General features: G+C 52.6%; 13 protein-coding genes across 13 annotated transcripts; 3 read left to right on the top strand and 10 right to left on the bottom strand.

Annotated features, from left to right (window-relative positions):
- Positions 1 to 120: 120 nt before the first annotated feature.
- On the bottom strand, positions 121 to 1,107 carry BJX67DRAFT_337938 (DJ-1/PfpI family protein). Its single transcript, XM_071027605.1, has 2 exons — positions 1,005 to 1,107; positions 121 to 948 (listed from the first exon to the last, which is right to left on the bottom strand). Exons 1-2 carry the CDS (start codon positions 1,075 to 1,077, stop codon positions 257 to 259), a joined length of 765 nt encoding a protein of 254 aa, XP_070880484.1. The 5' UTR covers positions 1,078 to 1,107; the 3' UTR covers positions 121 to 256.
- A 1,022-nt stretch (positions 1,108 to 2,129) lies between these two features.
- BJX67DRAFT_386497 (uncharacterized protein) lies at positions 2,130 to 2,567 on the bottom strand (the record flags this gene model as incomplete). The annotated part of the gene is made up of 1 exon (XM_071034077.1): positions 2,130 to 2,567. One exon carries the CDS (start codon positions 2,565 to 2,567, stop codon positions 2,130 to 2,132), a length of 438 nt encoding a protein of 145 aa, XP_070880483.1.
- A 311-nt stretch (positions 2,568 to 2,878) lies between these two features.
- On the bottom strand, positions 2,879 to 3,470 carry BJX67DRAFT_368509 (uncharacterized protein). The gene is made up of 2 exons (XM_071030634.1): positions 3,299 to 3,470; positions 2,879 to 3,209 (listed from the first exon to the last, which is right to left on the bottom strand). Exons 1-2 carry the CDS (start codon positions 3,445 to 3,447, stop codon positions 3,005 to 3,007), a joined length of 354 nt encoding a protein of 117 aa, XP_070880482.1. The 5' UTR covers positions 3,448 to 3,470; the 3' UTR covers positions 2,879 to 3,004.
- A 171-nt stretch (positions 3,471 to 3,641) lies between these two features.
- Positions 3,642 to 4,175, bottom strand: BJX67DRAFT_386495 (uncharacterized protein; the record flags this gene model as incomplete). The annotated part of the gene is made up of 2 exons (XM_071034076.1): positions 3,642 to 3,898; positions 3,947 to 4,175. The coding sequence occupies 2 exons, from the start codon at positions 4,173 to 4,175 to the stop codon at positions 3,642 to 3,644; spliced, it is 486 nt and encodes a 161-aa protein (XP_070880481.1).
- A 1,144-nt stretch (positions 4,176 to 5,319) lies between these two features.
- On the top strand, positions 5,320 to 6,170 carry BJX67DRAFT_337870 (GNAT family N-acetyltransferase). Its single transcript, XM_071027604.1, has 2 exons — positions 5,320 to 5,601; positions 5,679 to 6,170. Exons 1-2 carry the CDS (start codon positions 5,393 to 5,395, stop codon positions 6,130 to 6,132), a joined length of 663 nt encoding a protein of 220 aa, XP_070880480.1. The 5' UTR covers positions 5,320 to 5,392; the 3' UTR covers positions 6,133 to 6,170.
- BJX67DRAFT_337862 (uncharacterized protein) lies at positions 5,917 to 7,245 on the bottom strand. Its single transcript, XM_071027603.1, has one exon. It carries the CDS (start codon positions 7,072 to 7,074, stop codon positions 6,208 to 6,210), a length of 867 nt encoding a protein of 288 aa, XP_070880479.1. The 5' UTR covers positions 7,075 to 7,245; the 3' UTR covers positions 5,917 to 6,207.
- BJX67DRAFT_337861 (putative polyketide synthase) lies at positions 7,246 to 15,642 on the bottom strand. The gene is made up of 7 exons (XM_071027602.1): positions 15,087 to 15,642; positions 14,557 to 15,041; positions 13,989 to 14,511; positions 13,349 to 13,940; positions 8,669 to 13,287; positions 8,298 to 8,618; positions 7,246 to 8,245 (listed from the first exon to the last, which is right to left on the bottom strand). The coding sequence occupies exons 1-7, from the start codon at positions 15,411 to 15,413 to the stop codon at positions 7,418 to 7,420; spliced, it is 7,695 nt and encodes a 2,564-aa protein (XP_070880478.1). The 5' UTR covers positions 15,414 to 15,642; the 3' UTR covers positions 7,246 to 7,417.
- A 638-nt stretch (positions 15,643 to 16,280) lies between these two features.
- On the bottom strand, positions 16,281 to 17,814 carry BJX67DRAFT_375950 (Zn(II)2Cys6 transcription factor; the record flags this gene model as incomplete). Its single annotated transcript, XM_071031776.1, has 2 exons — positions 16,281 to 17,687; positions 17,758 to 17,814. The coding sequence occupies 2 exons, from the start codon at positions 17,812 to 17,814 to the stop codon at positions 16,281 to 16,283; spliced, it is 1,464 nt and encodes a 487-aa protein (XP_070880477.1).
- A 1,051-nt stretch (positions 17,815 to 18,865) lies between these two features.
- On the bottom strand, positions 18,866 to 19,787 carry BJX67DRAFT_386490 (uncharacterized protein; the record flags this gene model as incomplete). The annotated part of the gene is made up of 2 exons (XM_071034075.1): positions 18,866 to 19,602; positions 19,652 to 19,787. The coding sequence occupies 2 exons, from the start codon at positions 19,785 to 19,787 to the stop codon at positions 18,866 to 18,868; spliced, it is 873 nt and encodes a 290-aa protein (XP_070880476.1).
- Positions 19,788 to 20,179: 392 nt separating this feature from the next.
- On the top strand, positions 20,180 to 21,086 carry BJX67DRAFT_337829 (ribosome biosynthesis protein NIP7). The gene is made up of 2 exons (XM_071027601.1): positions 20,180 to 20,510; positions 20,567 to 21,086. Exons 1-2 carry the CDS (start codon positions 20,285 to 20,287, stop codon positions 20,905 to 20,907), a joined length of 567 nt encoding a protein of 188 aa, XP_070880475.1. The 5' UTR covers positions 20,180 to 20,284; the 3' UTR covers positions 20,908 to 21,086.
- Positions 21,087 to 21,321: 235 nt separating this feature from the next.
- Positions 21,322 to 22,666, bottom strand: BJX67DRAFT_337825 (class I SAM-dependent methyltransferase). Its single transcript, XM_071027600.1, has 4 exons — positions 22,443 to 22,666; positions 22,283 to 22,390; positions 21,961 to 22,238; positions 21,322 to 21,901 (listed from the first exon to the last, which is right to left on the bottom strand). The coding sequence occupies exons 1-4, from the start codon at positions 22,583 to 22,585 to the stop codon at positions 21,486 to 21,488; spliced, it is 945 nt and encodes a 314-aa protein (XP_070880474.1). The 5' UTR covers positions 22,586 to 22,666; the 3' UTR covers positions 21,322 to 21,485.
- A 1,318-nt stretch (positions 22,667 to 23,984) lies between these two features.
- On the top strand, positions 23,985 to 25,425 carry BJX67DRAFT_337813 (uncharacterized protein). Its single transcript, XM_071027599.1, has 2 exons — positions 23,985 to 24,704; positions 24,777 to 25,425. The coding sequence occupies exons 1-2, from the start codon at positions 24,128 to 24,130 to the stop codon at positions 25,250 to 25,252; spliced, it is 1,053 nt and encodes a 350-aa protein (XP_070880473.1). The 5' UTR covers positions 23,985 to 24,127; the 3' UTR covers positions 25,253 to 25,425.
- A 142-nt stretch (positions 25,426 to 25,567) lies between these two features.
- On the bottom strand, positions 25,568 to 26,298 carry BJX67DRAFT_386486 (class II aldolase/adducin N-terminal; the record flags this gene model as incomplete). Its single annotated transcript, XM_071034074.1, has 2 exons — positions 25,568 to 25,924; positions 25,993 to 26,298. Coding segments are annotated over 2 exons (663 nt in total), but the record flags the coding sequence as incomplete, so codon positions are not given.
- Between the last annotated feature and the right edge of the window lie 78 nt (positions 26,299 to 26,376).

Raw genomic sequence — 26,376 nt, 5'->3', positions numbered from 1 at the left:
CTTCTCTTCATTGTCCATTATAATACCCGTTTCGACCGTGTGCGATCCCGCTGATCTACCGGATATGAGCAGAGCGTGGACATCCGTTCGTGGCCTATAGAGAATATCTACGATGCCAGAGGAGGAAATTGCATATTGCGGAATCGAAGTATTCCCGAAGTATGCCCTGCTATACATAATTGCCCCAACCAGCGATAACAGAGCTGTCACCTCTAAACAACCGCCCCGGAAACAACGACATTCAAGGAAAGTCTGCTCATGCCCCAGGAACATCCCAGATATCCGCAAAAGGATCCCAACTGGGATCCGTGTGCCTTTCGTACTCCATGAAATTTGCAATCGACGTGGCGTTCTCCGCGCCATAGATCTCCTCGATAAAAGCAAGCGTCGCGTCAATCCCCGCCGACACCCCGGAAGACGTCCAAATATTGCCGTCGACAACCCACCTCGCTCGCGGCACCCAGTCCACATTCGGGCTCTTCGCAGTCTCCACGACGTAGGCCGCCTTATTCGTTGTCGCGCGGCGGCCATCCAGAATCCCGGTTTGAGCGACGAGGGACGAGCCCGTGCAGATTGTGATCAGGTATTGCAGCTTCGGGTATGTCTCGGCGATCCAGTCGAGCGTGTTGTTGAGATACGGGGATCTGGTTCCGAGTCCCCCTGGGACAATGAGGACGTCGAGATCCGGGGCGTTGTCGAGCGTGTGGGTTGGGTTTATTTCTACGAAGAAGGACGAGTTGAATGGGTTCATGGAGGGCATCAGGGGTCTGGTTGTGACGGGGTCGAGTGTTTCGGCGAGGAAATGGAGATCCAGTTTTGTCTCGCTTGCAAGGAGGCTGAGGGCTTCGAGCGGACCATATATGTCTAGAGGTTCGAAGGCGCGGAACAGGAGGACGCCGAAGGTCTTGGGGGCGAGCACGGGGTCTGGCGAGGGTGCGGGTATTTGGTCTGGATAGTTGTGTTAGCGACATCTCGAAGAATGAGATTCATCTCGGGGGTGATACCTCCAGCGACATTTTTGGAGAGCGATAGGAGCGCAATGCTTATGGCACGCGTGAGTGCTGTAGAGAGCTTCATCTTGAAAGTGGTCAAGCTGGTTGATCTGGGGTTCCGGTGATTGAGAAGCAAAGTGAGGACAGTTTGATCCTTTATATACCCTTCAACCCCCCGCCCCAAAAACAACGGATATTCAGGCTGAAGCTCCACAAGACTCATTCTCCCTTTCAAGCCGTCCTTTGTCAAAGGAGCTACCCGTGACGTGACAGTCCCTCAAACTTACGAAGCTGGAACCTGAACCTCACAGCTCTGAAACCATCTGGGATCCCAGCCCTTGAACCCGTGGACAACTGAAGAATGAAAAGCCAGGGGTCTTGGTCTTGGGCCATCCATGATTGGATAACGCATTAATTGAAACAAAACAGACGACCATACACCTTGCAGAGATTTGCCAAGCTGGTTGGTGAGCAGATTTGCGCTGGTTCTCCTTGCTGCGGGCTGCAGCGGTTAATCTCAGAGCAGGGTCAGTGATTGGGTTGGGGAGGAGGGAGTTAGTTGCTTTTCTTCGGCCTTCGGACAGTTTCATCTTCAGCGCTTGGGATGCTGACTTCGCGGAGAATTCAAACGTGCCAGGGAGCCAATAATCACTCTGCGCAGGGTGTATCGACTGCGTATTTGATGCTGCAAGCGCCGTGTCAGACTGTGGATGCCAGTGGACATGGAGGACCTCGACCGTGGGGGATTACAGGGGTATACTTTGTTTGACGCATTCTCGGAAATATCATCCGCAAGTCCGTCTATTTTATTGCTATTACTTTGTCACGGAGAGTATCGCCATCGGTCACAAGGCCACCGAGCTATCTATCAATCCTGACAAGCCCCAACCTGCCACGCTGAATGCCGCGTATACCGTCCTAGAACCATCTCACCAACCAGAATAACTGTAAGCACGGTGAGGAATATCCCAACATTGAACATCATCACCGCTAGCATCCTGCCAGACCTCAGTAGCTGGAACGTCCATGGTAGCTCGTGCGTAGAGAGAAAAAAAACTGACAGTTTATACCCAATGAACGCTCAAAAACCCTCTAATACAGCACGCCCGCAATCTCCTCGCCAAATCCATGGTGAGCTTAGTGCCCAGATCGGTATCGTCGCGCATAGCCCGCGTCGAACCTGCCTCCACGTTTGCGTGGAGTGGAGTCTATCTTCATGATGATAAACGGATTCTCTTCTTCGTTTTCCCCAGGTATAGGTGGATTTGCATCCTCGCACTCCGCGTCATCTTTATCCAGCTGCATATACCCCAGTAGCGGACTTAACCGGGCCTTCGGGGTCCGGGCAATGCGGGGTTCTCGGTGCTGAGAGAATGAGGGCCGTCGGAAATACGCTGGGACGGGGGATGGGAATATTCGAGTTGGAACCGTAGCGCGGCGAGGAAGCGGTTTAGGAAGGCGAGAGTGAAGAGGACGAGGGGAGTGAGGACGTAAGTGGCTATAGAGGTTGTTGTTCAGGAGTTGAAGAAGAGGGTTACGGTTGTGCTTGATGTGAAGACGGTGTGCTGGTGCCATGGTGGGAGCTTGACTCGGGTGAATCGGAGTGGGAGTGGGAGGGCTCTGTGTTGCTCATGTCCATTTTGTCAAGACCCGGCGCCATCTAACAATCCATCCCTAACACCAAGATTGTAGGTCAGGCTTGAGTATTTGCTCTTCATGTAGCTGAATGTATATCTGATCTCTGAAGGGTCCGAGGATCATCTTTGCCTTGTCGTTGTTACTTTCCTTTTTCTTTCGTCACTTATTTTATACTACATCTCTACGCTCGGCTATTGCCGATGTGTGGTACTGTATCTTGCTCAAAACGGGCATAAATATCACTAACTGGCATGGTGGAGCTATAGAGACCATTAGGTACATGCGGCTCTGTCATGTATTTGATTTCTGTTACCGAGTACTCACTTGTACTTCTTCTAGCAAAGCCCCCGCTGCAAGTCCCCGACGGCAACCCCCTAGTATCTTAAAGACAGCAGCTTCGTTACTGCCCTACTCAACGAAATATCACCCTCACACCCTCCGGACTCCAGCTTCGGCAGGGAGAATGGGAAATCATGCACAGGCCTAACATCTGACTCATCCGTCTTGTAAAGGTCGAAGTCGGGACCCCCGGGGCGGAAAAGTGCGGCGAGGACGTGGCTGAGCTCACAGTATGAAAGGCTATTGGATTACGGTTAGCTTGAGATCTTGAAGTCGGATGTAGCCGTTGAGGGGACTGGAGAAATTGGGGAAACAGGGAGGGGAGGTACTTCATCCCCAGACAGTAGCGCGACCCCCGCGAGAACGGAACGTAGTTATTCTTCATCTCCTCTGTAACATCTTCCAACCCTCTTTCCGGGATGAATTCTGTTGGCTGAGGGAATATACGGGCGTCGCTGTGCTGGAAGTACGCAGACATGCCGACGGGGACACCAGCTGGGATTACCCACTGCTTGAAGCGGAGGGGTTGGTTAGGGGAGACGCGTGGTCAAAGCACGGCGGATCGTCGATACAGATCCTATTGATGACATCCCTAGAGAGCGCGGCGAAGGCATGAGATAGTCTCACTACTTTCCCCTTGGCTTTGGGACTCTGCAACCGTCCTACGATGAGCTACTCGACGAGCTCCGCCACCATGGGCTCAAGCTTCGTCACACCACTTCGAGAAAAATACGGCTCTAGCGGCTCCCGTCTCTTGCGGTGGTGGTCATGGCCTATGGTAACCATGTGCGACCCCTCCATATCCATGATCCCACGGGCGAAGCCGTCATATCGGTCACTGGGGCGAACCGAGCCGGAGACGTACAGCTCATTGTAGTAGTCCGGATCGCGGATGGAGAGCTCGTGCGGGCTTATTCTTACAATGGGCCCTACATACTATAAGAGAAGACGCGTCGGCAGAGAGCTGGGGTATGTACCATAGCTGTCATGCATCTTCTCGATTTCAAAAACGTACTTGCCCTTCTTGACTACATCGTAGTACAGCTCATACCAGTTGGTCACCGCGGCAAGCTTAGGCCAAGGGAATCCCGCTACGGGAGAGAGGAGCAGTCGGTGGACGATGAGGCCAAGGCTATAAAGGATGACTATACCCACGCCAGTAAAAGCAGTGCGGCTTCCGCCGTCTGGAGGCAAGAAATTCTCCATTTTGATTTGGAATAAACAAGGGAAGGATCACTAAGAGAGTCTCGCAAAAAGCTTGCCCCACAAAGACTTGCATTGTTCGTCGATGCCGGGCTTGACAACAGTTATTTGCTTTTGTTGGCGAGGCTTCCCCTAGACATACCACGTTCAAGGCTTCGCTTTTCGCAGCCCCGCCCATGTGAGCCCAAGCTGGAGGCATAAGAAGTTGGATTCTCACTTGCTGGTGTCAAGATCGCCGTCCATGTCTGTTTGGTGGCCAGTGCTCAAGTCTCTCTTCGTTCCTTGATGCCGTTGATCACCAACCATTCCATTAACTGGGGCCACCAGTATCCCCGATGAGAGATCTCGAAAAGCTCGACGTTTGTCAGAAACTCGGAGCTGATGTGCGAAGGAATAGTCGATGCACACTCGACAAAGAAAAACCAAGAAACGGAGTTCCTCCTTGCTCGTGTTCCTCCGGACCAAAATTTCTTTGTCGCACTTGAGATAATGGCGCCTCGTTTCCCGGAAATTCTGATGTGGACTCTGGATGCTTCTGCGGAGGCTCGACGCTGGAGCTGCATCGCCCAAAGATTGGGTCTTCAATCCCCGGGGCAAGGACGATAGGTTGCCTCTCGCGCCCGCCAAAAGGCGTTAGCTCCTCGTGAGCCGAATTCTATGCCCCTCTTGTCAGCCCCAACAGCAATCATATCCGTCTAATTGGCGTCCTGCTTGGTCGACTTATCGGTGGGCCTGTGATCTGGTCTGGAGGATATGGCATCATGTGCATCAACTCGATGTACCACACAGACAAACCAGCGCGCAAGGACTGGACCTTGATCACCCTTGGACACACGGCCAACAAGCTGGATCTGCCTCCAAAGCTGGACTCCGGCGATGATGATCGACCCCGCCCACGACGACGAGGTCAGGTTCAAGAACAGGAGGCAAGAGCGCGAACGAGTCCGTGGCGAAGGGGATGATCTTCTCAGCGTGGATATGAAAGGTTCTGAGCCCGAGGAATCCCTGCTCGTTCGACTCTGGGGTCCATGAGTCATATTGTATTCAATCGGCTCCCTGGCACACCAGTCACAGGGCGCAAGGTAGCATCGCAACCCGAGTGGAGGCTGTGTTGGATGTCGCTTCAACCCGCAATTTACAACACAAAACCTCCGCGTCCCCAGCCAAGATGGAACGTGTAAATTCGGAGAAAGACAGTTTCGTCACCGTTATCCAACGAAATGGCAAATCCCACTCCAACAACTGCGGAATACCCGCCGGACGCACCCCTCTTCCCCATCCAAGAAGCAGCAGTCATCATGCCACGCCCGTCAGAACTCGAGCGAATCCACACAGAACGTCTCGTCCTCCGTCCGCTCCGGACAGAAAGCGATGTAGATGCGGCAGGGGTATTCCGTATTCGCGGCCGACAGGATGTTATTGATTGGTTGTATGCACATCCACGCGCGGCATAACGGAGCCTCGTTTTTCGAATGGACGACTGACGACTGATGGAATACTGTACAGGTGGCCCCGAATCCCCGACGCCGGCCCAGAAGATACGAAGAAGTGGGCGCGGAAGAAGGTGTTCCCGACACCTGACGGTGCGGGCGCTGTAGGGGACCGTCTGTTCTATTTCGTCGTGACGCGCAAGGGCGATGCGGACTCGGATTCACCGGAGAGTATCATCGGCGCAGTTGGAGTGAACTCGTTGGACCCCGCGCCGTCGGTGGGATACTCTTTTCATCCCGATGTTTGGGGGAAAGGCTATGCGACGGAGGCTGTCAGGGCTGTAGTTGGAGCCTGGTGGGATTTGCCCCGTGCTTGGTCTTTTGAGGAGGAGAAGCTCTATGCCGGTGTTAATTGCGCAAACGTTGGGAGCGTCAGAGTTCTTGAAAAGGTTGGGTTTGAGGTGTATGAGTATGTGCAATACGACGATCGGCTAGCCTTCATGTGCATGGGAAGACCTCGAAAGCAATAATCATGATTGAATTTGGCATTACCAGAGCTCAAACAGTCTTACCCTCCCACAGCAATCAAAATGGGTATCGGAATTTTACCGCTCCACTAAAACGGGGTCGACACCCTTCAAGGATGGGCTTATTCGAGTGCATATTCTGGTTGACGTGAACGCTATGTCATTGTCATCTATCTCTTTCATCTCTTCCATCCCTTCTTCGCCTTCTTCGTCTCCGGCTTCGATCCACGGATGGTCCTTCAACGCTGGTCGCCGTCGGATTCGTGTGGAAACCGCTTCGAGCAGGAGATTTTTATCCCCTTTGTCGCATCCCGTTCCCCTGAGTAGCTCCTTGTGTGAATGCCCCAGCTCTTCCACTATCGCCAGCAGCATGTTGCGGGGGAGGTACCAGCCCGGGGTAACCCAGAACGGGCGCCCTACTTCATCGCTCCATATTGGGAGCGCACCACCGTTTTGGTTGTGTCCCCAGGCGCGGCGAAGTACCTGGGTGCAATAGTGGCAATAGACGTACCGCGCCGCCGGACGGAAATTGCTTCTAAATTCCACGCGTTTTCCGTCCAACTCCCTCCAGGTCATCGAATGGGCCATGGTGATGCGACGGTCGAGATTCTCCCATGATGGGTCAATGATCTTGCAACGATACTCCCTGACTCCCCCGCGCACCCAGGACAGGAGCTTCATTGGGGCTGCCCAGTCTGGAAGATACGGTACAATGACAAGTTTTCCGGCATCAAACCAGCATTCAATCACGTCCGGAACTAGAATGCCGTTCTTCGGGGAAAACAATTCGGCGGGGTGCTTCTTCCCGAATATGGCATCCAACCGACCACAGCGTGCCCAGCTTCGCCTCGTCAAGCTCCTCCATACGCTTCTTGCACATTCGACGAGCCTTCTCCCGGCTGTGATATCTGCGATGTGGCTTTTCCTACATCTGTCTTCTCCCATTCTGACCGTTATACGGGCCCTGTGGCATCATCCGTTTCTTAGCGACCCTTATAGCTCTTGTTGCACCAGTGGCTTGGGCTTTTGGAGGCCGCTCTGTCAGCATGCCGTTGGGGTTCGGATGGACTCGGGCTAATCAGGAGGTAGAATATCTACGATAACTTGAGGAAACTAGGTCTGGACGTGCGATGCGAGATAGTGCTACTGACAGAGATAACGATCCTGGGCGTGACTCATTTTAACTATGGTTCGGGTCAGATCTCTGCTCAATTGAAGCTACAATTCAATTACGGAAGGTGCGTCCTTCACGGGTGAAGGTAAGGAAAGAGTGAGCAATCCAAACTTCCTATTCCACCACGTTGACAAAAGAAGACTTCACCGCAATCTTCGTCGCTAGCTCTGAGATCGACCCTGTAGCCAGAATCTCAAGCACAGGTACCGTGCTCTCGGCAGTCTGCAAAATCCAATTCCGCAGCTCAACGGCCGCATGCGAATCTATACCATATTCGGTGATGGGATTGTTCGGAGAGATGCTGTCAATGGGTATTGCAAGATGAGTAGCGATCCTGGAGCTGAGGGCGGCATAAACGAACCCCGAAGCTTCGTCAAGGCTCTTAGCGGCCTTTAGTTCGTCTCGGAGAGAACTTGTTGAGGGCCCATTTGAAGCCTCGTCCGCTGGTGTTTGGAATCGTCGTCGGAAGTGAGAGAAGATTGGAGTATCAAAGTTCGGCAGGGAGTGGCCTTCTTTCCAGGCACCAAGCCCAGTAATAATCTGCGAAGCGTGTGAGGGATTTGATTGAGGTGTTGTCGTGATTGCCAGTTCAATTAGTGACATGACTGTTTTGGTATCGGTGCTATGAAAGCCTTGTTCCGTCATTTTGGCCGCTAACTCGGTGTTTTCCGCGAGGTAGCCAGTGTCCATAATAGCACCGAGGTCAATCGAAACAGCGTGAAGGCCATATCTGTTGCGATACGCGGCAAAGGTATCCATGAAGGTCGACCCCGCGGCGTAAGCCGCCTGCGTCGCGTTGCCTATGATACCACTAATGGAGGAGAGCATGATGAAGAAGTCAAGGTCTTTCGGAAGGAAACGGTGAAGATTCCAAGTTCCGATAAGCTTTGGTTGAAGAACTGAGTGATAGTCCTCGACACTCATCTTCTCGATTAGGGTGTCCTGCTGTGACTTAGCACCATTGTAGATCGACAGTCGAAAACGAGATACATACCCGTAGCACCATTGCGGCTTGAATAACTCCACGTACAGGAGGTGCTGTATCTGCGAGCTCAGCTGTCACGGCAGCCATACGATCGCTATCTGTTACATCGACAGCCCGCACAAAGACACGGACACCGTGCCGTTCTAATTCCTCCGCTGTAGCCCGTGACGATTCCCTCGTCAGACCACTCCTGTTGATGAAGATGATGTTCCGGGCTCCCCGCTCGGACATCCAGAGTGCTGTTGCTCGTCCAATCCCACCAAGCCCGCCTACCAGCATGTATGACGCATCTGCTTGGAATAGAGAGTTCGGCAGTTTGGGCTGGCGAAACTGATTACGGTTAGTATCTGATCTAAATGGGAACGACAGACGCAGCAAACCTTGACGTAATCGTCTGCACCGGCACGAAGCACGATAAACTCGGTTCCTGTTTCTGCTAAGAGACTAGTATCCATAGCCGTCGAGATTTGAGGAACGCTATACGTCTGAGGAGAATGGCCACGAATCTTGCCCTCCCTGAAAAGACTGCCAACACGGTTCCAAACCTCATCTCGGATATGTGACTTCAGTCTCCGAATGGTGTCTGGCGAGATTGTTGCAAACATTACTCCGCTTTCAGTGTTGGGAACCTCCCAGCGCGCCCTGTTCGTGGTGTTAGGGCCGCAAAATTGAACAATTCGGTATGAATCGGCACCAAACTGCCACAGTCTATCGAGAGAGCCCGCATCGTCGTCGCAGTTGATAATAACATCCACGACTTTGTGACCTATCATTCGAGTGAGATCTTTTGGGAAGCTCTCATTGTTTTTCAAAAGCGTCGTATGTTCCGGAAATCCCAGTTTCATGAGCGTGAGCCTGTCATCTTCGGTCTCGATGACCAGAACTGCATTGGCGCCGCCAACCCTGCATATTTCAGCCACAGCAATCCCCACGATCCCTGCGGCTCCGTGGATTAAGACAGTGTCCGAAGAAATGGCGTGAGCAAGATGGTGGATAGCGTAGTACGCCATACAATACGCCACAGGCAGCGCTGCAGCGCTCTCGAACGACGCCTGCGGGGGGATTTTTTGGAATGCTGTCGGCTTTGCCTCGAAAACATTGGATACTGCCTTCTCGCCAAGACAAGCTACTCTGTCGCCGACGGAGAAATCGTGAACGGTTTTTCCAACAGATTGGACAATGCCACTCCATCCGGACGCAATACAGGCACCTTCAGCCCAGCCCAGCACGTCGGACCTGCTCAGTGACATGGCTTGGACGCTTATACGGATTTTGTCGTCGGGCGTCTCTACCGCGTGAGTGTCCTCCACGAAATATACCAGTTCTGACTGTACCGGATCCGATTTTATCCGCATTGGTTGTGCTGATGAGTGGAATGCCTGGTCACATATCGTGTAGGCGTCGTGTAGTGACGCGAGTCGCCCATCTGACAGCGCATCTTCCACAACTCTTGGGATTAGAAGCATTCCATCTTGCTCAGCATACTCTGAGTCACCACGCATCGAACCGCCCCGGATTATCCGTTCTCTGAATAAATGGTGTATAACTTGCGCCGCCCTAATGGGATCGAGGGGGTTTTCGCCGTTCAGGTCAAGCGTCACGATTGGATCAACGCCGGATTCGGAGCGAGCAGTCCGCGTGAGCCCGGTTATCAGACTAGATTCAGGATACGTTGATCCGGCTACACCGCCTCGTGTTACCCACAAGATAGCCGATGCCTCCTGAAGCATGTTTTTCACTTTCTGCAGTCTTACCTCGTCTAAGAGGCCAAGAACAGAGTACTTTAACTCGCTGAGAACCAAGCAGCACTTCCCTGCGACGTTGGCGTGTGCTATACTCTTGACTTCAACCATATATCCGCTGGACTCAAGCAGGTCATGTAAATGTGATAAACACACCCCACTATCTCCATCCTCTCTGATAAGCAGAACGTGGGTTGAGCGCGAATTTCCTAGTCCAACATCCTTCCGGGCTATGATTGGGCGCGTCCTATCGGGGTTCGAATCGATACCTGCTGTGGATAAGCCGGCCTTCTTCAAGGCTTCCACGAGGTCCGAGTCGGAATGCTCCAGTATATTTAAACAAGATTGAGAGAGAGTTGCGAATATCATTGCGTTTGGCAACTGGAGCCTGCCCGTCAAAGGATTAATCATAACCAAATACCCGCCTGGACGTAGTAGAGTGTAGAGGGCTTTGAGAGCGCTGTGCACAGATTCGACGGTATGCAATCCATATGGAATGAGGATTATATCAGAGGACCCTCGCGCGAAACCTTGAGACTCAGGATCCTTGTCGAGGTCCAAATTCTTGAACTTTATCCATTCGCTCCAGGTGGAAAGTCGATTTGTCGCAGATTGGATCTGATCAGCATCTCGGGTCGCAACGGTATATTGACCACATCTCGGGATGTTTTGCCCTGCGTCCGAGATAGATTGGAGGAACCTGAGCGAAGCCCTTCCCTCTCCGGCTTCAACTTCGAGGACAGACATCATTGGGTTCTTGTAGCTCATTACGCTCAACAATTCGGCTGCATTCTGATAAACGGGGGTGCTGAGTAGACTATCCCAGTAGGCCGCCCAGTGAGCGTCCGATGGCATCGCTGATGATGTCTGATCGCCAAGAATACCCGGGAGACTGGGGCCTATAATGGAAAGTTGTTTTCCCTGTGGACTCAAAAGTACGGCTTCATTATCATTGACATTATGGGCCGATCGGGTTCTTGAGTGGTTGGCTTGAGATTTCCTCGCAGTCGCAACCAGCGCGCTGAGTGCGCGCTTCTTGGACGGCCGTAGCTCATTCGGGTTTGTTTGCTCCAAGCGCACGATTGCCTTCTGGGCATAATCCAGCGCCGCGGCTTCAGACTCGTCTATCTGGTCTGAGGTGGGTTCGTCGCCGTGGGCACAAAGCAGAGTCAAGATATTGTCCCCAGTTAATAGATCCAGGTCCGGCTTCCACGCCAACTTGTATGCAATGCGTTCGGTCTGCTTCGTGGTCGACTCGGATGACTTGCTTCCAATATATTTGCAGCGTAGCCCAGTCATTGACAGAACGGGCCCGTCATCCCTGCCAGCGGAAATTGACGCGACAATACCCTCCCGACCCTTGCTATCAGTCTGAGCACATACGTTAAACCTCCCTCCGGCTTCGCTCGGGAAGTCCCGTGAGACTATAAGCTCGTCTATCTGGACTGGGATTGCAGGACTATCGGCCAAGTCATTGCTGATGAAGATCGAATGGATTATTGTGTCCAGGATACACGGATGTAATACGCATGGATACTGGAAATTTGATGGCATCGCTGCAGCAGTGTCGGGGATGGTAATTTCCGCTAAACAGGTGTAAGGCGTGAAATGGGCGTGTGCCACATTCGAGAAGCAGGGACCGTACTCGAGTCCAACCGCGGCCAATTTCTCGTAAAACTCCGCTGGATCCAGAACCGAAAAGTCTAAATGGCCAGCTGATTCGCATTGGCTCATTGCCTGCAAGTCTGGGTGCGATGCAGTCTCTTGAGCGCCCACATAGCCAGTGCAATGTTCTGTCCATCGGTTGTCCATGGTAACAGACCTGATATTGAACTCGTATAATTGTTTCACAAAGCTTGTGTGGTTAGCGCACTGTCTCATGGATATCATGACTTCTGCTGGAGCTGTTTCCTGGATGACCAATGCCGCTCGTAGATGGATATCTCGTAGATAAAACGCCCCGACGGGGCCATAGTTCTCCACTGATGCCAGCTGTGAAACGGCTTCAATCGCCATCGCAATATACCCCGCCCCTGGATAAACAATGTTGGACAGAATCTTGTGGTCCCTCAGCCATGGAATCTCGGTTACGCGGATGAAATTCTTCCATCGAGGCTCGAGAGGAGAAGAGGACCGTTCCAGAGCCCCAAGAATGTCCGTACGCGGAAACTCACGGTTCCGAAACACCTTGCTTACACGTGGCTCCGCCCAGTATGACCGGTTATGGTTCCATCCATAAGGTGGGAGGTCAACGAGAACTCGCCGCTCGCCGGACGCAGTAGGGTCGTTTATCGCCTGAAAATTGACCGGATAGCCGGCGCATGCCAACGAAGCTGCAACAGACAGGGCCGTGGTTGTTGCATCTGAACCTCTGACGAGCACGCTGCAGTATGTCAAATTCGCTCTTAGCAGCTTGCTATCGGCTTGGATAATCTGCTTAATGGGGCCGGCGAGAGCCGAATGGGGCCCTATCTCGATAAGAGCATCGACGCCAACTTTTCTTGCTGCAACTGATCGTTTCACACGTCGCTTATCGGATACCCCGTTCGTCATTCGAGCGCTGTTGGTTCCGAAACACAAAGATTCCACGGAAGCGACAAATTTTACTTGACCAAGCAAGTTTCGGACCCAGTAATGTGGCCCGAGCTCATCAGCCGAAATCTCAGCCCCAGTAACAGAGGAAAAAAATTGCACTGAACCGGAATCACGATCAAATCTGTCGGTTTTCGGCTGTCGGGGCGTAACGTGTGCGATACATTCCAAGTACTCCCCACCAATGGCTTCCATATGATGCGAATGATAGGCCACTTCCACGGCTAAGCGTCTGGCAAAGATCTGCCTACCCTGGAGCAGAACCTCGAGTTCATCGATAGCAGCCTCATCCCCGGAAATGGTAATACTCGACGGGCTATTGACGCAGGCTACAGTGGCTTTGCCTGCTTGTAGCTTATCCACATACGGCTGGGCGTCGGACGCTGAAAGGCCCACTGCCATCATTGCCCCTCCGGATTGCCTCTCGAACAACCTGCTTGCGGCGACTCCTCGATTATATGCTATTGTGATGGCATCCTCCATGGTGAGGATTCCCGCGGCGTAGGCCGCTGCGATCTCTCCACTGGAATGCCCTGTAACAGCATCAGGATAAATATCCCACCATGCCAGAAGATCGACAAGCGCAATTTGTAGCGCTGAACAGATCGGTTGGCTGAGCAACGGATGGCTAAGTCTTGAGATATCCTTGGGCGTAAGGATCTCATCTATGCCGTGTCAGCAGGACCATTTTGCTCGATGAGCTCGGTGGATTCGATTTGTACGCACCAATTACGCTGAAAGGGGCACCAATTCTGTTCATGTAGCCGTCTGCCAGTTCGATGGAGTGACGAAATACGGGGTATGTCTCTAGCAGTTCCTTGCCCATTCCAGCCCACTGTGCCCCCTGCCCTGTGAATACAAACGCGAGCACCGGTTTCTTTGGGGCTGTGTATATCTTTGGCTGAGCGGACAAGCTAACTTTCAACCTGACGGCTGAATCACCAATTACCGCTGACCGGTACAAATGTGCAGTGCGTCGTTCATTCAGTGTAAATGCAAGGCTATTCAGCCACTCGTCGCTCATATCCTCTAATTTCCCATTGAGAAACGATTGAAGACGGTGGATTTGGTGATGCATAGACGTCTCATCAAAGGCAGATAGCATGAATACTCGCTGTCGATTTGGACATGGATGGATCGCAGTTGTAGCGAGCATGTTCGAGTTTTGTGGCTGCACAAAGGTGGTCAGCTTCCGGTCTGATAGGTAACCCGAGGTGTCCTCCAGGATGGCATGCGCGTTGCTACCGCCGTATCCAAAGCTGTTCACGGAGACGCGGTGCGGCCCAAGACTTTTCCACGGTTCGTACTCTAGTTGAACCTACACCAGTGTTAAAGGCGTCGAGATTTTAGATTCTAGGAAGCTCACCTTCAAATTCCATTCTTTCGCCAGAATGCGGCTGTTCAACTTGTGAAAGTTGCGGTTCGGTAAAAGCATGCGCCTTTCCAGCATTAAAATTGCTTTGATTACGCCCGCAATGCCACTTGTACCCTCCAAGTGCCCGACGTTTGTTTTGATGGATCCGACTCGGAGTGGCTGATCAGGGCGTCTGGGGCCGAACGCCTTCGCGAGAGCGCCCGTTTCAATCGGATCTCCAGCTTGCGTGCCTGTACCATGAGCTTCGACGAATTCTGTCTCTCGAGGATCAAGGCCGGCGGTTTGATAAACATGACGAATCAAAGCCTCTTGGGCCGCTCCGTTCGGCAGCGTAATCCCTGCCGTTCTTCCGTCCTGGTTCGATCCAGTTCCTCTAATAACAGCTCTAATCGGATCGCCATCCCGTATCGCGTCTCGCAATGGCTTCAAAATTAAACACCCGATGGCTTCGCCTCTCGCGTATCCATCGGCGTCCTCGTCAAACGTACGACAACGTCCTCTCGGGGACAGGAACCTGAAACAAGATTAGCTTTGTCCAGAGCCATTGTGGGATGCGTACTTCATCATTGTCATTGTTGACATAAATTCGTGACTCAGGATAATGTTCACCCCTGCAGCGATGGCCATAGAAGCGTCAGATGTTCGAAGGCTTTGACAGGCCAAGTGCAGAGCGACTAGACTCCCAGAACATGCGGTATCCACCGTAACACTAGGGCCCTTCAGGTCGAAGAAGTATGACACTCGATTTGCCGTCATGGCTCTAGATTGACCGGCATTTGTGCACTGGTACATGGGGATACACTCTGGCTCGCGAAGAAGAAGATCCATGTAATCTGCATTAAACGAGCCCACAAAACACGATGTCCGGGTGCCGGTTACCGTGGATAGTGTAATTCCTGCACTCTCCAGTGCTTCGTACGTAACTTCGAGTAAAAGACGTTGCTGAGGGTCCATAGCAGCCGCTTCGTCACTTGTCATGTTGAAGAACGGAGCGTCGAAGAGGGAGACGTCCTCGCGAAGGAAATGGCCTCCTTCCACGTTGATCTAGAAAGGGTGAGCGCGAGAAATAATTGGTGTATTGTTACCTACTGTGCCATGTCGAGAATGATCAGGGTGGTGGAAAGCCGAGTTATTCCACCTTGGAATTGGGCCCCAGGCCTCACGACCCTCGCGGATCATGTCCCACAGCTTGTCGACGTTGGTTGCATCGCCCGGGCCCCGGAAACCAAGGCCAACGACTGCAATTGGCATGGACGCATCATCGTCGAGAATTGAGAGGTCAATGGTTGATGATTCAACTTGGGATTGGGGGGACTGTGTGCACTGCGGAGTGTTGGCTGGTGTTGGGACGCCCGAGTTGGCAGTCATGGTGGAGCACGTGCCTCCAAGTATGAGTCGCCCATCAAGAATCGCCATACTGCGAAGACTGTCAAGTACGGATGCGAATCAGTTATACCTGATGTTTTTTGACAGGGGAATAAGTAGCCGATAGCTCCCCTTCTCTTAGCTGCGTCAAATAATATGCCGATTTTGCCCTGATTGGTTCCAACATGCTCGCCCAAGACATGCGTTGAAGCAGATTTCTGAGTTCCATCACTCAAGACCCCAGAATGAAGGTACAAATAATATGATTCAAGGATTCGGAAGAGTGACTGCGGCCGTGACCAGAAATACTGGACCTTAAGAGTTTTCAACCCCAGCTTACACTCAGCTCAGGAGTCACGTAGACATCGGAATATTTCGCTACGCTTCTAGCATGGTTGATGTGACACTGGTACACAGCGGCAGAAATCACACGAATAATTGCGTGGTATCAATGGGCGGGGAAATCAAGCAAAAGGCGCTTTCCACAACAAACCCACACAGTCACCATCATTAAAGACTCAAAACCTTGACCTGAAACGCCTCAATCGGGGATCGATGAGCGCTGAAACTGCGGCTCGTGGTTGGGACCATCCCTCCGATTGCGTCAGTCATGCCCGGCGTATTCGGCGTCGAGACAATGGAAAAAGCCGGCTGGATTCCCAGAGCCTCTGGTACAGCGTCATAAGTTGCCGGGGTCCCTGTGTCGTCGGGCATATTGTTTCATCCCCAGAGTGAATACGATCGAATTCCTATGATCCGCAGCAGTGTGTGCATCCCGTGTTTCCGAACGCCACCAGCAGGTTCAGTTGGAGAAGTAGAGTTTCAAGTTAAAGCTTCCATCTGCAAGTTGCGAACGCCAACCTAGTCCGTAGATCCGGACCGGGACGCGTGAAACGAGATCTTGCCAGGTAGGACGAGTTACAGAACATGAGACAGTGCTTTCGGGCGTACCCCAAGCAAACCCATAGACATCACCACCCGATCCATCCACGCAGATGTCTTTCGACTCATACAGAACAGACTTAGTCCATGATCGGGGTCAAAGTCGAGCTCCCAGGTCCCAGAATTCGAGCCTAGCTCGGACCACGGGTTTACGATAAATGACCTTGGGCTTCCTGAGACTGAGGAGAGCGATGTATAGGAGTCGGAGTCCTGCTCAAGGAGAAGGAGACGAAGTCGCACTATCTCGAGCAGGTGATCCAGTAGCGCGATGGCCAACCGAATCCCGTTTAACGCCGACTGGGCGAAAGCTCCAAGAAAGTTCGCGGCAATTGGACCGATAAACTCTTCCCACGACGCATCCGTGGACGAGAGCCCCTGCCGTGACAGGCCGATCTCGAGCTGCTGTTGGATATTACTGAGAGTATCCCTACTTCGGACCATCCTTTCCAACAGCCTCCGCGGGGATATTGATGTTGATTGCGCAGACCCAAGTGATGCTTCCGTGAGGATTCTAGTTTCCATTAACCACCTTGGGCAAGATGTGATTTCAATGAAGGCGCGGTCCACAAGCACGCCAAGCTGACTACCTCTTGCGCTCTTGCTTTCGGAATCGGCTACTTCCAGAAGGAATGTCTGCCATTCAGGCTGATCGAGAAAGCATCTTCCACCACGCACAAACGCCTCAGATACAAGGATTGAGCGACATGATTTTAATAAAGTAATTCCAAATCCGGTTCGGTGGGCCTCTGGGCCACGCAGTTGGATGATTGATGCGAGGCCCCGCGCATGAACCAGCCAGGAGAGTGGGCTCAGGCTGTCCTGCATTTCATAAATGTTCAAGAGTATAGCCGTAGCGAGGGTCTCGGCGCCACGCTGATATCGGGTGTCGGAGATAAGGTCCGATAAGTAGTTCAAGGAACGGCTGTACATGTGCCTGCTGCTCGTGATCTTCTCACCGTCATGGTACGTTCTTCCCATATGGAGCGTTGCGAGAGAGCGAAAAGCCCAAGTAAGTGCCTGTGGGGCGTCAAGGACTGGCTGGCGTGCATAATCCATCCAATTTACATCCACTCTCCCTCCGCAGGATGCGAACTGTGCGGGGAAGCTCGCCAGCAAGAAGCTGCAGAAAATCTCCTTGCCCTGTAGATCAAAGGCCCGCACCACGAGGTTCGGCTCCACGCGCTCATCAATTGTATCACTCGCGCACCCAAGTTGGGTGGAGCGCGGTTGGGCAAATCGATTTCGAGGCCGTTGAGGTCGCGTCCGAAGATCATTTTTTACCGACAGAGAGGTGTGGTGAGAGAATTTCCATCGCTTTTGGTAGCCGGGACATTTCATGAGACGTCTGGAGCACTGGAGGCATTCCGGTTGGGTGAGGTCGCACTGTATCCGCAGGATCTGTGTTAGTCCCAGACGATCAGACAGCCTCAAGCGCAAGGGGATCTGGACGAACTCTGACGCGTCGTTGAAGACATGTTTGGCAGCCCTTGCTGCGCGGAACGCCAACCATGACTGGAAGGAATATGAAGAGATGAGCGGACAGTCAAGAGAGGCGGGAGGGGTTCCTGCTAAATGAGGAAGCATGCCGAGAATACGAGAATCATGAAAAGTGGCTTGAAGCCACTAGTGGTGGCAGCTCCAACAGCCTGTGATCGCCTGGGCCGCTTGGCAGGACCACCTCCGCACCTCATGAGCATTCTTTGACCACCTCAAATTCTCAGTTCAGTCCTGGACTTGCAGCAAAGCCTGTCGCTCACCGCGGATCGGCTGGTGTTTTCGATTCACATCCAACCAATGCACATGGCGACTGAATTTGCAAGGGTCCTTCAAATATCCGCCCTTCTAAAAGTGATGGCCGTGATAACCCTCCAGATCTCCACATCTCCATCGTCAGCGTCCTTCGCTGTCTAGCCTACTCGTTTCAGTTGGTGAGAGACCAGATCATGCTAAGTGCAGACTAAAGAGAGCATTCAACCGGAATGACATTGACCATCAACGGAATATAACTCCACTTTGACCATACCCGAGCCTTCGACATCCACAACCGCGGGCGTGAAGAGCATGTTAGGCCACGGTCACAATAATGCAAGCGCAAGGAGCATCTTCGAAGACAGATAGAGAGGTACAAAAATAGATATCCGAGGGCACGCTCGGATCGAATATTCCATGGCCACTGTCTCTGGGGAGGGCTATGCCAATTGTGTGTTCTATATCTGCTCAAAGCCAAGGGCACAAGTACGATAATTTTTCACTCCTTCACATTCAGAAGGGAGATGAATTATCCCAGTTTTCAAGGGCGTCGTGAACGGAGCCTTCCCCAAATAGTTCGTCCGACAACGAATTAGACGCAGTCAGTATGGTGCTGCAAGCCAATTATGGGACTGTAGGTATCGACCCTCGATGCGCCATGCAATTCTCTCGTTTCGCCAGAGCTAGGGCACAGTTGGGATCCCGGATTCCACTTGGACAAAAGATGCTGGGTCGCCGCCGCATATCATCAGCAGGAAGTAACCATCTAAGTAAATAATCTCATAAACCTCCTCTTTGTGAATATACTAGAATCAGACAAACAACGGACTGGAAACCGGATTCTCCACGCTGTTCGCAATGTCAATAATACCCCTTTCTAATTCGTCATCCCAACCGTATGATTCAGCGTCACTATCAACGTCGACCGGATCAATACCGTTGCTATTAGCATGACTGGCCGTTGGCGAGTTGGCCACCTCAGGCTGTGGAGCTCCTTGTTCTGCAGGAGGAAGTGTAGCTGGACGGGTCTCGATACTGTCCGGAGGTGGTACTGGGTTCTCTTCCTGAGCTTGCGGTACAGGGATCCCACCAGCCGGAGAGACAAATAAACCTTGCTGACTTTTGGGCTCTGGCCGGGTCGGCGCGCCAATCGTCCCATTGCAGTTGTCTCGTGGGTGGCCTAAAACGTCCTCGAATAGCCGTCGTTTTGGTAAAGGCCCAATAGCAGGACGGAGCGGAACATCTTTGGTTTGAGTGGCCGCATCAGCATTCTTTACCCGCTTCGCAGACCGCGATGGCGATGGTGGACCAGGTTCTCCGATATCCCCCGAATCTCCCATATCGTTATCGAAAGACTGCGATTCAGCCCTCCGCTTCAACGACGTCGGTGGAGTGTACTGGCCAAATTGTCGTATATCGACCTGCTTACACGGTGTTCGAGGTGATCGCATCGCCGGTGGTATTAACCTGCTCACGGGCTCTTTCTCGTCAAACCAGATCCATGTGTGGCACCGAGTAGAATCCGAGCCGTGCTTCGCACATGCATAGTCTTCTTATATTAGCATCCATCGAGCGACAAGTATCAGGAAGGCGCATACACTGCAATCCATGGTAGGGACTTGTTTTCTTCTTGACGTGATACTTCCTCGTCGGAAAACCGCAATTGCAGAGAAACTCGCCGTCTCCGTCGAGTTGGACTCCGTCGTACGTTGACCTCAGGGTTAAACCAGACATGGCAATGCCGGCCAGCATGTATCGCGCGCAATATTTGGGAAATTATTGCAACAACTGTCCAACGTCAAGTGATGACGATTGTATCTGGGCGCAGGATGAGGCGGGGTCGTGATCGCGCTGCATGCTGCCAGTTGCAGGATCATCCCCAGCCACCTCACAAGGCGTTCCTCCTTCCCTCTCCATTGCATAGATCAATCAGAGCGCAGAGACCAGTGAGAGTGCTCCTTTGGAGTTCCGATCGGATGTTTCCAAACATCTTCAAAGGGTAATCTTGAGTCTCCCAAGTGGGCCACGGTCCCTGACTAAGCGAGGCAAGCCGCCCGCTGGCTTGGTGAAAGTCACGTGCCAGGCCCTCATTCCCAAATGCGCTAACCGCTTGTAAAGGCGGTATTGGGTATTCTGCCGCGAGTTTGGCCATTTTTCGACTTTTTTTCCTCTCGGTCGAAGAGTTGAAACAGCAGGATAACTTCACGGCCGGGCAGGTCGTTCACGACAAAATGCGCCCTCTCACAGAAGAAGAGACCCAAACCCTCTTCAAGAAGCTTGCAGAGTACACGGGATCCTCATTAAAAAACCTCATCGCACCCCTCGATAATTCCCCCAACGCCGATCGCTATGTCTTCCGTCTCTCCCATAACCGTGTTTATTACGTTCGTCTTTCTCTCGCCAATTTGGCGACGAGTGTGCCGAGAGACAACCTTCTATCACTAGGGATCTGCATGGGTATGCATCTCCCTCAATACTCTCTTGGCCATCCCCACTAACAGACTGTGGTCCAGGAAAATTCACAAAAACGAACAAATTCCGCCTACACATAACTGCCCTCCCTATCCTAGCCGAGCACGCCCGCAATAAGATCTACATCCGACCGAACGGCGTAATGCCCTTCCTGTACGGCTCGAACGTCTCCAAGGCGCACGTCGCTACATTCCCGGATAACCTGGTCGAGCATCAGGGAATCATCGTTTGCACACAGGATGATGTACCGCTTGGGTTTGGGATCACGGCACGCAGTACTGCCGAGGCGAGAAGGTTGGATCCAACGGCGGTTGTTTGCTTCAGGCAGGCAGATTGTGGGGAGTATTTGCGGGACGAGGATACGCTCTTTGCTTCCGGGTAGGGGGTGGTTCGGTTTTTATGGCATTGAATGGATTGGCACACGACCGGGAGATATAAATAACGCGCTCGAGGCATCGGAATGGGCGGATGTCGCGGGTTTTCTCGACATCATCGAAGCACGCGCATCGCAGGCGAGACTTTCCAGCAAATCTGCTACAGTCCGGAATCCGATATGCCACCGCGCACTAGTTGAGGGAGGAGTAAACGATTGGTGTGATAAAACAATGGGAATGGTGGAAACATCTCACTAGCAGTCATCAGCATGGTGTACAGGCGCAATTTGGGATTGGCACATTGCCGCTCTTAAAGTCATGGGAATTTTTCTGACGCATTTTCTCGGACGCCGGCTTGGGCGACAATGGAAGTACCGGGACGATCTGAACATGCGTTCCATCCAGCTCACATATATATTCAGCTGTATAAAACATCGGTTTTCCAACTGCATACTCTTCCAGATCCACAGTGTAGAGTAGCGACCAGCGCACCTTCAAGTTCAACCGGTACACAAATCGTGAAAGACGGCCCCGTCATCCTCTAAATATAGTCATCAACGTACGTGCTCTCCACACGTACCTCCATCTAGGCACGGACATCGGTCGGTTTCCGAGAAAGAATACGCGACAAATAATAATTCGTCAAAACTCCCTGCTCCCACTCCTCTAAACACTCTTCAATGATTGCCTCCACCTCCTCGTCACTCTTCCCCTTTGCCTTCCAACACATTCGAGGAACCCCCGTATAGAACGCATAGAGGAGTGTCAGCCGGTGGTCCTCGCAGAAGGGAAGACCCTGTGTGGTGAACATCTTCTTCTCAATGACGTCTAGTCCCTGCATGCGGAGTTCGTTGTATACATCGTCAGGAAATTTGAGGCTATACCCCGAGTCTCTGATCCAGTCAAAGATTGCAGCCCAGGTTGATGTCATCATGGCGGGTGGGCAATTCCTAATATGAGTTTCGTAGTCGTACTCTTCCATTTGAAGGTAGCCACCAGGTTCTGGGGAATTGTTAGTGACACACATTTTGAGAAGATTTCTGCTGGGTGGAGGTAGCTACTTAGTAAAGAGGTGATGTTCTTCATGGCGAGCGCTAGATCTGCGGCGCCTTGTACGGTGAGGCTCAGGTGTCGAGCATGCACCAGGTCATACTTGCCAACATGTTCTTCAGGAAATGGTTTATAAAAGTCGTGGAGTGAGAGGTCAATATTTAAGTCAGAGAGTGTCTCCGGCTTCGGGAAGAGAGACGGAGATATGTCGAAGCCGTGATATTTAGTTTTGGGACTGGTTGATCCCGAGTTCTCATTGCGGTATTTGATCAGGTCGAACAGCCATGTTCTGGAATTGTCAGTGGTGTTTTATCGAGCTCGCCGTGAACATACCCATTTCCTGTTGCGACGTCCGCGACGCGCTCAAGATCCCTTGGAATTGAAGGGTGGAGCATAGTCTGGTGCATCATATGCAGGTTCATCCGGTGCTGAATGTCGAGTCTATAGAATGTAAGGACAGTGTCCGGCAATGCAAGCGAAAGACGCTCATCACCTTTGAGTTTCGTCCGTCTCGACAGCCCTCAAGAGGTAGTCTGACCCCCACCGTAGATGCTGCGCATAACGAGGGCTTGATATCGAGATGCGACAAGCACTGCTCTTCCTGGGGAATGAACCCCAAAGACGCCTGCGGAGCATTATGGCAGCCAGTGCACATAAGCTTGAGCATGCTCGGAAGGGCAGCAGTTGAAGGAGCTGAGGGCAGCGAGGAGAAGGCGGGGATTTACGACGACGACATGCAGGACATCGAGAGAATTAAAACATTGAATTCGGCCAGCTGTCTCCCCATCCAAGCCGCCATCAGCGCCATGGAAGGGTCTGGGGCGAACGGCTCCGAGAATGCGGAGCGGCGGATATCAGCATCCAAGAACCCTGCAGTGGAACGATGTCGAACGGCCTGCGAAGGAGATTGGTCGAACGGGGATCATGCGTCCACAATGCCATTCAACCCTCGAGTGCACGAGCGCCATGCCTGAATCGCGTCGTCCATTAGGGCCAATGCATGGCAATGGCGGGATCAGACCAGCGAAGAAGCGCATGCACTAAGCTTAGTCTGACAGGACGGTTCGGCGTCAGACGACGAGGGGCCCCAACACCAAACTTGAAGTGAGTCGATACGAGTCATGAATTATTCCGGATAATTGGGTCTTTTCCATGAATACAGCGACAGAATCCGAAGCAAAATCCTGCGAAGATCGTCTGGGTAACAACAACAGACGAAAGGGCTCGAAGCGATTCCTCGGTACTTCCCGAAGCGGTAAGCCTGTACGGGAACCTTGGAACACTGCGGATTACTCAGCGGCATTGTTTCATGAGGCTGCAATTCTTCCATTATTATTCCCACGATCCAACCCGGCACTTCATCTACCAAAGCTTCTCAGTGATCTGTGCATTCCTATCTAGACACTGTCGTGCATAGTATTATCTGCATAGACATCAGGGGCAGAATGCACAACACATTCTGCTCGCATATTTGGCACAAGCCGCCGACTATTTCAAAGATGCCAAAGGCACCGTCAACCTTTCGAGTATGAAGTACGTGCACGGCGTTGCCAACGGCTGGCTACACTTGCCCGACAAACCCCTCGGGTTATCTGCGTAAGAAGTGACGATTCTGCCGGTGGGGGACGCTTTCTGGCAATTCTGGGGATAGCACTCTTACCGCTGTGAACGTCCTACCCAGCCCTGGCCACGTTCCGCCAGCACGAACCGGCGATGCTATTCGAGGACCTACAATGCAAGGGCTACGCAGAACCGCTCTCCTGGGGATATTTATGACCGTTCTCTGGCTAGTATCATCGTATTCCGGCCGGGACAAACTCACCACGCGATTGCAGCCGCAAGTAGGAGGAGCTCTCAGCCCTCCAGACAGTGATAGCATCCCATCCGCCATTTACCAGACCCGACGACTTGGATACTGAGTTTTGATTGCAAAGAGAATCAATCATGACCCGAGCCTGTTCCTGGCACAGCCGCCAACCGTCCGCCGCCTTGGCAGCATAAACAGAACGCCCAGGTCTCCTTGGCGTGTTCACTCAGCCCTGCGCTAACAGTCAATCCAGGAAGAGGATTCATATAAGAGACTGTCATGTCGCAGGGCCAGTTTCAGCCCTCCCGAACCAGTGTGGCTTCCCAGTTTCCGTTCGCTTATGTCCCCGCAATTTTAGGACCATCGTGACCATGGCAGTTATCTCGAATCTCATGATACTCTTGTTCACCCAGGTACTCCTTGCTACCGCCCAAGCAGCTTTTGATCCCACCAGCTGCGATCCCCTCGATCTCTTCGACAAATGCATCGACCCATGGGCACAAGGCTCAGCCACTTTCAGCTTTGAACCGCTTTTCCCAGAGCCTATCAACTTCGTCTATGCCTTCGCCCTCCAAAACAACTACCAGTATTATCCTATCCCAGACGCCAAAGTCGCCTTCTGGCTCGAATATAATGAAACCCAGCTGGACCCATCCAACGGGGCCGAAAGCTATATGACCGTGATCTTAAACAACAACATCACGGGAACTCCGTACGGCGGTCATAACGGGTGCGATGGCGTTCTAGGTGCAGAGTGTTCGGAGAACCTGATCGGATTTTTGAAGAACCAAATCGCGGCGCAAGGTAATCGGAGCGAGACGCCGCTAAATGATGCTCTGGCAAGCGCAAAGAGTGGCGAAGCAGCAGAGGCGGTTGCCGCCCTCAATTGCTCGACGAGTCTTTTTAATCGCTACTACGAGATTTCAGGCTTCGATTTATACGATGGAGGTTTGCACATATACCCCTTCACCTCATCGTTCTTTTAACCGTTGGGCATGGGCTAACATTGAGAGCTTGAAGTATTCGCCAAGGAGGACGGCGAAAACACCACGATCGTCCCCTCGGGCAACGCCACGCACCCTTTCTCTACCGAGGTGCTCGAAGACACGCCGTATAAGTACCTCATTAACCGGGTCGCTGTTGCTTTGCTTGCTCGAGTACCGCTTGGAGAGGAACTCTATCGGGATGTTGAGAATCTCCAGGTCGAGATGGCTTGCGTGAGATCTAAGCCAGTGGACAGCAATGATGATGACGCGGGAGAGGTAGAGGATACAGAAGACCCGGAAGGGGAGGAAGAGGCCGGAGAAGAGGAAGGCGCGGGAGAAGACAATGACGTGGAAGGCGCGGAAGACACCGCACATTCACCCAACGATGGAGCAGACGGCGGCGCGGGTGATGGAACGGACAATGCAGGGGACGGCGCGCCAGAATTGGCATGGAGTACGACCCTCGCCTGGATGGCTGGGGTTATTTCAGGGTTGGGAGTCTTTATGTAGCCGTTGGTGGTGACTCTGTATTAACCCTCTTCTACAACAATGGGCCCAGCGCGGGGAGCGCAATCATCCGAAGTCCCCGATCGTCGAACCAAGAGTTATACGACCTACTACGGGGCGAATGCTACGCACTCGACCCCGAAGGAAAAGAGACGAGAGGCCCAAGGTTAGGTTTCCTGACGATGAGGAGCAACCGGAACCGATTTGAAGTGTAATCACGTATATATTGGCCATCCGGCCAATATATCATAAGCCCCAGGAGAGATCCAAAATGTTTCCAATTTCCCAACATCCTCTGTTCACATTATACCGTTAAGCTCAGTTCAAGTACGCGCCATTCGTCTCCTCATGAATAACATCAAAAAGCGGCTTAGCACTAAAATACCCAGCGGAGTGCGACCCAACAGTTTTATACGTAAACGCCGCATCGGCTTCGTTAATCTTGACCGTTTGCCCTCCCCGCCCCGCAGCGGCAGCATCAGCCATGAGCTGTGCATGGCAGCACTTCTCGAGACTCACGAACCAGAAGACCGTTTCCTCGATCGTCCGGCCGACGGTTAGGAGACCGTGGTTCTGGAGCAAGGCAGCCTTCTTGTTGCCAAGTGCGGCGGCGATATTCTTGCCCTCCTCCTCGGCAAGGACGACGCCGTTGAATTGTTCGTAGACGACGTGATCCTGTTCTCGTTAGCATGCATTCATCCTTTCTTAGACCAATAGTCGTGAGGATAGAGAGCGGGGTTTACGTTATAAAAGGCACACGAATCCTGGGTAATGATATCAAGTGGTCGGCCAAGGGTACAGAATGCGCGCCCGTACAGACTGTGACTGTGCGCGGCACAGAGCACGTCCGGTCGAGCGGAGTGGATGGCTGAATGGATCATGAATGCTGCGGCGTTGAGGAGGCGGCATGGCCCGCCGTCGATGACTTGGCCGGCGTGGTTGACCAGGATCAAATCGGAGGCTTTGATCTGGGAGAATGCGACGCCGAATGGGTTGACCCAGAAGGTGGTTGGGTCGACGGGGTCGCGCAGCGTGATGTGTCCGGCGACGCCTGGAGTATTCTCGTTAGTTTGGCGGTTACTTCAATATCGGGACGAGAGAGAGAGTAGAAGGCCGGGAAGAGGGGG

Source organism: Aspergillus lucknowensis, assembly GCF_044049455.1.
Source record: "Aspergillus lucknowensis strain CBS 449.75 chromosome Unknown BJX67scaffold_94, whole genome shotgun sequence".
NCBI classification, from domain to species: Eukaryota; Fungi; Ascomycota; class Eurotiomycetes; order Eurotiales; family Aspergillaceae; genus Aspergillus; species Aspergillus lucknowensis.
This window is presented reverse-complemented; position numbering and strand designations above follow the sequence as displayed.